Source organism: Vitis riparia, chromosome 15 (assembly GCF_004353265.1).
Source record: "Vitis riparia cultivar Riparia Gloire de Montpellier isolate 1030 chromosome 15, EGFV_Vit.rip_1.0, whole genome shotgun sequence".
NCBI lineage: Eukaryota > Viridiplantae > Streptophyta > Magnoliopsida > Vitales > Vitaceae > Vitis > Vitis riparia.
The window spans coordinates 14,252,721-14,265,392 of record NC_048445.1 but is presented as its reverse complement, the minus strand read 5'-3'; the positions used below and the strand labels follow the sequence as shown (position 1 = coordinate 14,265,392).

The window sequence follows — 12,672 nt, the reverse complement described above, 5'->3', positions numbered from 1 at the left end:
ATACTCTTGATTTCGAAAATCGCCGAGGTATTATCGATGTTGGAGTAGGTCTCTCTAGCTGCATCCCATATCTCCTTTGCTGTGCCATAATACATGAAGTTTTCTCCTATGTCATTGGTCATAGAGTTAATTAACCAAGACATCACCATACTATTTTCCAACTTCCAGGTTCGGTATCCTGGATCATCTTCCTTCGGCTGAACAATGGCTTCCGTAAGGTATTCTTCCTTACCTTTCCCGCAGATGAAGATCCGAACAGATTGAGCCCATTGAATAAAATTCTGCCCATTGAGTTTATGACCTGTTATGGGAAGAATGATGCCGTCTGTGGTGCTGGCACTGCCGGAGTGAACTGCTTCAGGTCTGGACGTCACCTCCGAGTTTGATCCTTCCGTTCTGCTCTCCATGGAAAAAGATGATTTTTTTTTTTTTATACGTGGTTCAGATCTGAATGCTCTGATACCATGAAGAAAATATTCTTCTTTTTTTTCTGTGTCAAAACTGAATACAAAGGACCTATATATATACAAGTGGGATTCCTAATCTAAGCCATATAATATGCACAATCACTATCTCTAAGGAAACAATAACTAATTAGGAGAGATTCTCTCATCCATAAAATAGAAAGTATCCTAACACAAGGAGAGATTCTCTCATCCATAAAATAGAAAGTATCCTAACACAATCCTTCTAATCTTGGCACTTAATTACAAATCATAATCCCATATTTCCACACCTAATGTATTATGCCATAGCATTATTTGATCATGCATAGGGATTGAACGAACACCACCAATAAGACCCTGAGCTTGTTTATTCTCATACCGGTTGTCATCAAAATTGTAGAGATTGTCGATCAATCTAGCATTGCTAAACATCATCCTCGAGTTCAAATCCTGGAATTCACAAAGAGAGGCACAAACAACAACATGACAATTAGAATCCTTAGATAAACGACTTACGGATAAAATATTACAATAGAGTTTTTGGACATGTAAAACGGATTGTAAAACAATCTTATCAGACAAATGAATAGAGCCTTATCGAGCAATATAAGATAAGCTTCCATCTGCAATACATACTTTTTTTATTTCCAGAACAAGGTGTATAAGAAATAAAGAAATGAGATAAATTAGTCATGTGGTTAGAGGCACTTGAATCTATGATCCAAGGTGCAGATAATGAAAGAGAATATGCACACAAAAGACTACCTGACTGAGCTTGAGATGCTATAGGAGTACTAGAAGTCGGCGGAGCAGGTTTTAGTAGTTGTAGCAGTTGGTCTAATTGTTCTTTGCTTAATGAGGGTGTCTCAGGAACATGTGCTTTAGCAGGGAAACGATTAGAGTCGCCTTGCTTATTAGTCTTCCATTCAACGGGCTTTCAATCAGCTGGCTTCCCATGTAATTTCCAGCAAGTTTCACGAGTGTGGCATGATTTATTACAATGATCACACCAAACTCTTGGCTTGTCATCCAAACGACGTTGGTTATTAGGATTGCGAGAAGTCGTTGCTATAGTGCCCAATAAGGCTGAGTTTTCCACAGGTTCAGAGAGTTTCTTCTCTAGCATAACATTCCTCCGGCTTTCCTCACGATGCACTTTAGAGAACACTTCACCTACAGAAGGGAGAGGTTGTCGACCAATGATTCTACCCCAAACTCAACATTAAGCCCAACTAATAATTTGAATATCCGTGAACTTTCTACCATCTTCTTAAAATAGTTACAATCATCTGTATTTTTCCACCGATAGTCATTGAATTAGTCAAGATCCTATCATAAACCCTTAAGCACATTAAAATATTTGGTAACCGAATTCTCACCTTGACAAATATCGCCCAGTTTGAGTTGTAACTCATAGATTTGGGACTGATTTCCAAGGTCTGAATACATCTGAATAATGTTGTCCCAAAGAACTTTGGGACTAGGATAACACATATAATTTGAGCTAATCTCCTCCTCCATAGATTTACCAGCCATGCCATGATCATGGAGTTTTCTACATCCCAAGTGGCATAGCTATGGTCCGTCTTCGCTGGTTCTTTGGTGTTACCAGTCAAATAACCAATTTTGCCTCGGCCCTTAATGTACATCTGAACAGATTGTGACCATCTGAGAAAATTGTTCTCATTAAGGTGGATTGTGGTGATCCTAGACTGAGTGGGAATTAGAATTGGATGTGGATAATTTTGAGGAATTAGAACCAACAGTAATGGAAGGAGTAGATTCGGAAATTTCTGACATGGTAAAGAGATAGCAATAGAAACAAAAAAGAAAGAAGAATAGAATTGGAAAGAATGAGAGGAAAAAGAAAGGGAATAGCCAATTAACTTGACTCTAATACCATGTAGAAGAGGAAAAAAAAATGTCGTATATTAATTGAATAAGGAAGGGAAACACACTTCCTTTTATATAAAAGCTACAACAAATCAAACTAAATCTACAGTTGTACACCCAAATTTCTAGGAACAAAATAAATTTAAAATATACAATTTATAACTAAAAAATAGGTAACAACCAAATAAAAAAAATTCCGATATGATTGAGATTCTCAACACCATCTCATTCCTAGGATATTTGGGCGTGTGTCCTTTGTGCATGTTCATGGTCCAAACAAGGGAAAATTGGACCCAAGAGTAATCAAATGTATTTTTGTAGGATATTCCACAACTCAAAAGGGGTATAAATGTTATTATCCATTATCCAAAAAGTTTTTTGTCTCAACAGTTGTTGCTTTCAACAAGAGAGAGTCCTATTTTCCTGCTCATCTTTAGGGGGAGAATTCCATCAAGGAAGACAAGGATCAAGATTCCTATCTCATTGATCCCTTTCTCATTGACCCTCTTATAGTCTTTGGTCCAGTGCCTGATCCTGTATTCATACTCGTACCCTAGTTCTTTGTACCCTAATTCTTTGAACTTGAGTCGTAGTTGCTTCAACTTGCTCCTGAGAATCGTATTATTGGCAAAGTGTACTCAACAAAGAAAGTTGCAATTCCTAAACTTATACAAGTCTAAGAATCTGAACAGGCTTCTAGAAATGAGGTAACAGTTTCTCATCCTTCCTCATAAACTGAGTCAGAACTTTAGTCTAAAAAATCTGTTGATCAAAATCTCCCTATTGCCATCAAGAAGGGAACGAGGGAATACACTAAATGCCATTTGTATCCACTTCCCCATGTTGTATCATTCTAAAAGTTGTCTCCATCCCATAAGAGTTTTCTCACAAGTTTGAACAATATTCATATTTCTACCACTCTATCCATGGCTTTATCGAATAAAAATTGGAGACAAGCCATGAATGCAGAAATGTAGGCCCTATAGAAGAATAAAACTTAGGAGATAGTAGATTTGCATGTAGGAAAAAACCAATGGGATGAAAGTGGGTTTATGCTGTTAAGTATAAAGCAGATGGGACATTAGAGAGGTACAAGGTAAGACTGGTGGCTAAAGGATGCACTCAGATATATGGTGTGGACTATCTAGAGACATTTACTACAGTTGCCAAAATGAACACAGTCAAAATTTTGTTACCCTTGACAACAAATTATAATTGGGATTATAATAGTTCGATGTAAAAAATGCATTTCTGAACGAAGATCTAGAAGAAGAGATTTAGATGGAAGTCTCTCCTGGATTTGGCAATGACCCAACCACAAAGAAGGTGCATAAACTAAAGAAAGCTTTATATAGGTTGAAACAGTCTCCAAGGGCGTGATTTAGAAGGTTTGCAAAAGCGATGAAAAACATGGGATACAAACAAAGTCAGAGAGATCATATGTTGTTCATTAAGCATTTAGATTCAAGGGGAGTTACAACTCTTTTGGTATATGTAGACAACATCATCATGACGGGAAATGATGAGCTAAAGAGGCAAACTTTGAGACAATACTTGACCAAAGAATTTTAGATTAAAGAGCTAGGAAAGTTGAAATACTTCCTAAGAATTGAGGTTGCACATTCTAAGTAGGGAATTTTTATTTCTCTGCAAAAATATGTATCAGACCTTCTCAAGGAAACAGGGAAGTTGGCATGTAAACCAACAAACACACCAAAAGGTTGTAATCATAAGCTTGGAGAGGTTGAGGAAGATATTGTGGTAGATAGGGAGATGTATCAACATTTGGTAGAAAGACTCATTTATTTCTCTCACACAAGACTGAATATAGCATATGTTGTGAGTGTGATTAGTTAGTTCATGCACAGTCCAAAAGAGGTTCATCTACAAGCTGCTAACCTAGTACTACAGTATCTTAAGGGGTCTTCAAGAAAGGGCATCCTATTTAAATGAAGCTTGGGATTAGTACTTGAAGCATGCACAGATGCAGATTATGTTGGATCTGTGGTTGATAGAAGATCAATTACTGGGTATTGCACCTTTCTTGGTGGGAATCTGGTGACATGAGAAGTATGAAACAAAGTTTGGTGGCTAGGTCCAGTGTAGAAGTAGAATTTTAAGGAATGACCCAAGGAGTTTATGAACTACTATGGTTGAAGATTATTTTAGAGGATTTAAAGATTAAATGGGATGGACAAATGAGACTTTACTGTGACAATAAATCTGCAATCAGTATTGCACATAATCCAGTGCAACACGATCGAACAAAACACAGAAATTAATAGACATTTTATCAAGGAGAAACTAGATAGTGGATTGATCTGTATTCTTTATGTATCTACTGACCGTCAATTGGTAGATGTACTCATAAAAGGTTTAAGCCGTACAAAATTACAAGCAGGTGTATCCAAGCTGGGAATGGAAAACATCTATTCCTCGGCTTGAGGGAGAGTGTGGAAGAATGGAATTGGGGAAGTTGTGATTTTGTAGAAGAGAATTAGGCAATCCCATGATCAAAGGGATTTGTCCTAATTGAGTTAGGAAAGTTTCTAATTTAGGTGCTAGGATTTTTTGTATTTATATGCGAGTCTCTGTAGAAAATTTTAATTCAAGAAAAAGAATTTTTCACCTTTTATTCTTCCATCCCTCTTCTACAAAACTAGTTAGAAATTTAAAGATCTTTAACATTCTTTTATTAAATTATTAATCAAGAATAGAGAAATGTTAAACTCTTTGGTCAACGATGAAGGCTGAAACCAAACTCAGACCTATGTCTGCAATGAAGGCCATCCAATATGTTAACAAAGGAGTCAAAAAATAAAAATAACACAGAGAATATTTGTGAGAATATTTCTGTTATTTGAGGCCAAGATCAAGGTTGAGGGGGGAGGTAGAGGTAAGACGTAAGTTGACAGGCAATGCACACATTGTGGCAGAAGTAATCATATCTCTGATAAATTTAAGGATAAATTCAGCCATCCTGTGTAATTTAATCTGGTTGTCCCCTTTTCTAATGATGGAATTTATGTTCCTATGGGTGGTAAATAGGAAATATATTACCTTCCCTTTAGATGACTACAACAAACTAGTGTAACTATATTGAGAGATTTCCTCTCAATCCAGCATCAGTGCTCTTGTTGCCGCCTTGGCACATCTAGATATGTATGCTCTTCTTACCTAACTTATTTTCTCTTGAAATTCCTTGATCTACATCTAGCAAAGTTCCTCCATAGTTGTCCATAATCCATTCAACCTTACTTTCTTAAAACCTAGTGAAATGGAACTCCAAGTTTATGCCCATGATGGAAAACTAAATTCCACCCTCGCTTACTTCTCCTAGAGTTCATAGTGCTCCCTAGCACAAAAAATGCCTCTCTCTCTCTCTTTCTTTTCCCTCTTATAATTTTTCTTTGACATTTGGAACAATACGATCTCTATCTTTTCCTATGAAAGAAAATTCTCTCTCTCTCTTTCTCCCTCCTCCCCTCTCCTTTCTCTTTTACTCATTCATTATTTTTCCTTGATATTTTAGAATGATACAATCACTTTTTGATGCCTATAAAAGAAAAAGGTCTTGTGGAATCCATGCAAAACTTTCAATAATTTAAGATATTATAATGGAATCATATGCTTCCTTTTCTAACATATTTTGTTTTTTCTCTTACCTTTTTTTTCTCAAGTATTCCTGGAAAACCAGCAATAGTATTACCAAATTTTGTATTTCTCTTGGTGGTGAATTATTCTGAATCCTGAATATATGTCTATGATTAGTTTGTCTTTTGTAGTGAAGGAAATTGGACATAAATAAATATGGAAGCACTTCTTGTTCTTCCCATGTACACATTATTTATATTTTTTCAGGAACGTTGCTGGTCCTATTCCGTATGGTTCATTTGACAAAGGTTTCACAGACATGAGAGCAGAAGAGAATAGTAATGGCATCTTGTTTCATCATCCCACCACATCTGAGCAGATTGCTTCCAGTGATTCAGAAGGTAATGCACATGTTTTATTTTTATTTGTATAACAAGTGCATGTTTTGGTAGAATCTAATATGCTGCATTATCATTAGAAGAGCACCCTGGAATAGACGGTTTTCAAATCATTGGAGATGCTAAACCAGGATGCGGACTTCTAGCATGTGGTTTTCCTGTACGAGGGACTTCTCTTTGTATATTTCAGGTGAAATTATTTTAAGATCATCTATACAAACCTCTCTCAAGCTGTTTTTCATATATTATGGATATTTATGTCAATGATGTTTGGTTGCATTTCAGTGGATTCGGCATCTTCAAGATGGCACATTACAGTATATTGAAGGTAAATAAGAATTGATTTCAACATGCTGAATAGTAGCCTTTGTGAGTGCTTTTTTTTTTCGTATAGTCTAGTCTGTGTCTAGAAATTTACCTTATATTATTTTATTTATTTTTGTTTGTTATTCAGGTGCCACAAATCCAGAATATGTAGTCACTGCTGATGATGTCGATAAACTGATTTCTGTTGAGTGTGTTCCAATGGATGACAATGGCCGTCAGGTTTTTTTTATGCTTTTTATCTGTATCTTTGAATAGCTAAGTTTTATTCTTTTATGTTCTACTGTGCAATCTGTTCAAGCATAATTTAGCATAGAGATCCATTCATAATGTTGCCAATTGATACAGGAAATTGTCCATTCAAACTGCATAAAATACTATTAATTCTTGAAAAAAATTTAATTTGCTTTGGCAGGTGTGATGGAATGAGTTTTCAACTATTGTCCATTTTACTAACATTTCTTAAATTTCTAACTAGTAATGGTGGCTTCCCTATTGTTATGCTTTTTAATTATACAACATGCAAACATTGAGCCAACGTCATTCCAACCTCATTGTGAACATTATTTCCTAACTCGTATTGACCATGACCTTGAATCATTCCTTATGTGGAACCAATCCCTTTCTGTTTATGCACATGTTTCTCTGTGGCCAGCTTCAACTTCCCAAAACAAGTATATATAATATTACAAGCCTTATGTTAGACCCTTTGACACAAACCATGAGACACTAAGGGGCCTCATGGGTGGGTCCCTTGCGCCCATGAGGGAAGCCCCAAGAGAAGGAACAAGGTGACTAAATGTTTGTGGCATCAGATTGGATGAAAGCTTGCAGCACTTAGGCGGGTGCATGGAGCCGCTCATGGAACATGCACAACATGCAGGCCAAGGGTAGGGCTTGGCACACAAGGGCTGCCTGCACAAGTGCATGCGGAAACAACACAAGGGCATGTTGCCTCGGCTTAGATGGGTGAACCCAAAAGAGAGCTTGGATGACACACAAGCTATATATGTAGATGCATGGGCAGCAGCTTGAAGAGAGAGACTCTTGATGTGCGAGACTAGTCAAAGTAGGAGATTGAGTCCTAATGCACAAGGGAAGAGACTCCTGATGCACGAGGAGATAAAATCCTGAAGCACAAGAACTCGAGATTGAGTAGGAGTCCTTATTTCTAATTGTAGCCTAAGTAGGACTCAAAGTCTTAGTAGGAATGGTCGGTGCCATGGCCTATGAGGAAGAGTCCTAGTTGAACTAGGATGAGGAGTCCTAGTCTAACAAGGAGTGGGTAGCAGCCACTTTATAAAAGGGGGATGGGAGAGCCTCCTTGAGAACATGTACATTCACACATTCATATGGAGGGATCTAGAGAAGGAGATCAAGAGAGAGCTTACCAACACCATTGTGGGAGCCTTGTTAATTTATTTCTTGTATTCTTATTTAGAGTAGCAATAAAATACAAGTTGGGGTTGATGCCCTGTAATTTGGTGTGTGCTTGTGTGGGTTCTTTTAATCTAATCTCGTGTGGGTTTTGGAAGGCTGGCCTAGAGGGGTGTCTAGGTGCTGCATGGACGTGAAAAATTATAAGGGAGTTTTGGCGCCTGTGACACCTTACTACTACAAGTAATAATTTGGTGCTCTCTGAGTATTTATAACTGCCACACTCTCATCCATTGGTAGATAATGGATCGACTTCCTCTTCTTAATCATCATAATACTTGGTGTCTATGTTGATGGCGTGGAAAATGGGGCTCAATAGCCTCCATATCAGTTTCCTTTTCTAGAGAAATTTGCTCTTGAGTTTACGAAATCATCATCAAAAGAATATCCTCGACGAGGCGTGAGATGACGGATGTTGGAGATATTAATAGTGTGAAGAGCTAGGCAGCTTCAAATGATAAGCGTTATTAGTGATCTTTTGGAGAATCTTGTGTGATCCAATTTTCAATGGCTCAATTTGCTACCTTAAATTGCTAATTTTCTATTTTTTGTCATCGTAGCAAAGTTCTATTTCTAGTGATCTTTTGGAGAATCTTGTGTGATCCAATTTTCAATGGCTCAATTTGCTACCTTAAACTGCTAATTTTCTATTTTTTGTCATTGTGGCAAAGTTCTATTTCTTGTTATCATGGTCAAAGAAAGTTTCCAACATCAAGCACTGATCAGCATTATATTTCTTGTAGAAGCTTTATACTTCCCCATCAATACGTTTCTTGACATCCTCATAAACATGGTCAACCGTGTAGTTGGCAGTCATCCAAGGGTCCCTTTTTTCTTCTTATCTTAGAAAGATAAGGACAAGAAGGATGGGCAATCCCTCGAGGAGATATAAAAAGGTCAATCAAACCCCACTGAGGGAAAGAAATACAGAGAGAAATATAGAACACTTAAGGGGGAAGAAAGTCTTTGAACAAGGAGACTAAATGCATGGCTCCTTTTTTGGCTAACCATGCTGCAACTTGGTCGGCTTAATGGGGAACCCAAGAGAGGGAGCAACCTAGCTCACTAACAACATCTAAGATTTTGTGTATCCAATTGTCAAACTTTCATGAACCTCTTTCCTTATTAATGATCCAAGATATAATAGTAGTAGAATCTCCCTCTATTGTTAGGGTGGAGAGGCTTAAAGTTTTCACTTGTAGCAACCCCTCTAACAATGCCAAAAGCTCTACCTCAATAACCAACCCCACACTCGCATGCTTAGAGAAATCTCTCAACGTTGTACCAAAAGTGATCCCTAATCACACCTCCAATACCCATTTGACTAAGGTTACCTAAAAAACATCCATCAAAGTTTAACTTTACTAAACCTATTGGACAGGGGGACCAACTAATCACAACTTTCTTCCTTGATTTGTTTGAGAATAAAACATTTTTCCAATCCAACATTTAAAGAAACAAAGGAACATCTGCAAAAGGCTTGGTGATCGAGACCTAAAGGGGAAAGAGAAAGTAAATCAATTCCCAAATGGCATCCACTTATCTCCACCTATCTTAAAAAATCCTTGCATTCATTTCCAACCATATAAACCAAATCAAAGATAGTATGACCACTTGCAATAGGATATTCCCTGTTGGAATGCTTCTAAAGCCCTTAAAGGAGATAACCCATCATTTCTGCTATGTCTCTAGGAAGAGCCTAATCAAGATTGGCTTGGTGAAACAATCTTTGCCAAAGTTCTAGTGTTGTGGGAGAAAATAGAAAGAGATGATTAGTTGATTCATTACTGTTCAAACATATAACACAATGATCCAATGTGAAAGCTTTGTAAGGTTTCCTCAACTAAAGCATGTTGTTGGTATTAACATCATTATTAGCCATAAGCCAAGCAAAAACCTTAACCTTTGGTGGAGCTTTTGAGTTCCAGATTAAGTTAGCGGGAGCAAAGGCGGTGAAAACAAGAGAGAGAGAAAGGGGTGGGGGACTGAAAGAGCTTTGTAAAATGAGTTTACAAGGAAAGGCCCTAAGGATGTCAATGATCGAACTCTTTCATCTATAAAGGAAGGTGATAAGTACACAAGTTGAAAAATAGGGTTTCATGGGAATAATAATCTTTCATTGAGATTATTCTTTTATAGAGTTTATAGCATATACAAATCCTTCAAATCAGGAAACTAAATCACTGATTAAAGGGAAAGAATTACTCCTAACAATTACTTTCCTAAAAATACAAAGATTGACAACTAATAGCTAATTTACAGCTTTACAAAATTATTTCTTTCCATATCAGTTTCGGTTTTCCAACACTCCCCCTCAAGCTGGCTTAAAGATATCTTCCATAGCCAGCTTGCCAACTAGAAAATCGAATTGCCTCTTGTGTAGTCCTTTGGTGAAGACATCAGCCACTTGTTCCTCAGTAGGGATATAGGTCATACAAACCAATCCGTTGTCTATCTTCTCTTTAATGAAATGTTTGTCCACTTCCACATGGTTAGTGTGGTCATGGAGAACCGGATTGTGAGCTACTGAAATTGCTGCCTTGTTGTCACAATACAACTTCATAGGAGATGAACCTGTCATCTTTAACTCTTCCAGTAATCTTCTTATCCACATAATCTCACAAATACCATGAGCTACAGCTCTAAACTCAGCCTCAGCACTGCTTCTAGCAACCACGTTCTGTTTTTTACTTCGCCACGTAACCAAGTTGCCATCTACAAATGAACAGTACTTAGAGGTGGACCTTCGATCCACTATGCTTCTAGCGCAGTCTGCATCGTTGTAGGCTTCAATTTGTAGGTGTCCTCGTGACTTAAACAGAAGGCCTCTACCCGGTGTCCCCTTTAGATACCTTAGGATCCTGTAAACAACTTCAAAATGCTCTGGTCCAGGCGCATGCATAAACTAACTAACCATACTCACTGAGAATGCTATGTCAGGGCATGTATGGGATAGGTGAATCAATCTCCCAACAAGTCTCTGATAACGATCCCGGTCCTTCACATTCTTGGCTTTTGTAGGCTGCAGTTTTACATTCGGCTCTATAGGTGTTTCAGCAGGCTTAGATCCTAACATACCTGTCTCATCAAGAAGATCAAGAACATACTTCCACTGATTTACAAAGATACCTTCTTTGGACCTAGCAAATTCCATCCCAAGAAAGTATTTTAATGCCCCCAGGTCCTTAATCTCAAATTCCTTAGCAAGTTTCCCCTTCAACTTCTTTAGTTCATTGCAATCATCCCCAGTTAACACAATATCATCAACATACACAATTAAGATGACTACTTTACCTTCATTTGAATGGTTGAAGAACATCGTGTGGTCAACTTGACTTTGAGTATATCCATAATGTTTTATTACTTTGCCAAAACGCTCAAACCAAGCTCAAGGCGACTGCTTAAGTCCGTATAAGGACTTCTTCAATTTGCACACTTTCCCAACTCCAAAACTTTCTTCAAAACCTGGTGGAGGACTCATGAACACTTCCTCCTCTAGGTCTCCATTAAGAAAGACATTTTTAACATCTAATTGGTGTAAGGGCCAATTGGAATTTACTACAAGGGACAACAAAACTCTAATAGAGTTTATTTTAGCTACGGGGGCGAAAGTCTCTTGGTAGTCTATCCCATAGGTTTGAGTAAAACCCTTTGCCACAAGTCTGGCTTTGTATCTTTCAACACTTCCATCTGTTTTACTCTATATTGTAAAAACCCATTTGCACCCTACAACCTTTTTTTCCTTTGGTAAATCTACAACCTCCCAAGTGCCATTCTTTTTTAAGGCATTCATTTCCTCAAACACTGCCAATTTTCAACTCGGTTCATCTAGTGCTTCCTGAATATTTCTAGGTACCACAAGTTTTGAAGTATTTGTAGTGCTCTATAGTTGTCAGAAAGGTTACTGTAGGAGATATATTTGGCAATGGGATGTTTAGTGTAGACTCGGGTTCCCTTTCTAAGAGCAGTAGGGAGATGAAGGTCAAGGTCCTGTGTAGGAACAACTGGGGCTAATCCTAAACCAGGTTCGGGTGCAGATATTTCTGGACTTGGATCAAAGTGTGATGGTAAACTTAGATCAGTAATAGGAGAAGAAGAAGTATGTATAGGAGCAGGAACATAATAAGGGTTACCTGAGGCATTTAGAGAGTCATTGCCCAGGGCTTTCGGTTGACCATGTGCTGGGATGATCGGTTGGTCTTTACTTCTTCCAGGGACATTTTTCCTTGAATAAACTACGGGCTCAAGATTGTTTATATTTTTTTTTTATTCGTAGTATTTCTTCTTTTGACAGACCAATTTCAGATTCGGATTCAGTAGGCTTAGTTTCCTTATTTTCTTTTTCAAGAGAGATATCAAGAATTATACTAGGCAAAGGTTCAACAATTTCCTAAAAATTTGGTCCCACTAATTTCTCCCCCTGAAGTAAATTTTTGGTAAAATATGGGACATTTTCCATAAAGGAAACATCTATAGTTATGTAAAAACGTTTTGTAAGGGGATTATAACATTTGTAACCCTTTTTATTAGGAGTATATCCTACAAAAACACATTTTTCTGCTCTTAGGTCTAACTTAGAT

General features: G+C 37.6%; 1 protein-coding gene across 4 annotated transcripts in view; it reads left to right on the top strand.

Moving 5' to 3' along the window:
* LOC117931640 overlaps nt 1-12,672 on the top strand; it is a 133,507-nt gene that overhangs the window by 89,324 nt on the left and 31,511 nt on the right. For 3 of the 4 annotated variants that reach the window (XM_034852636.1, XM_034852634.1, XM_034852637.1), the window contains exons 12-15: nt 6,201-6,334; nt 6,412-6,521; nt 6,617-6,659; nt 6,786-6,877. In XM_034852636.1, the coding sequence (XP_034708527.1) occupies nt 6,201-6,334; nt 6,412-6,521; nt 6,617-6,659; nt 6,786-6,877 (379 nt within the window). The remainder of the gene's footprint in view (nt 1-6,200; nt 6,335-6,411; nt 6,522-6,616; nt 6,660-6,785; nt 6,878-12,672) is intronic. The other variant, XM_034852635.1, reaches the window with a different exon arrangement.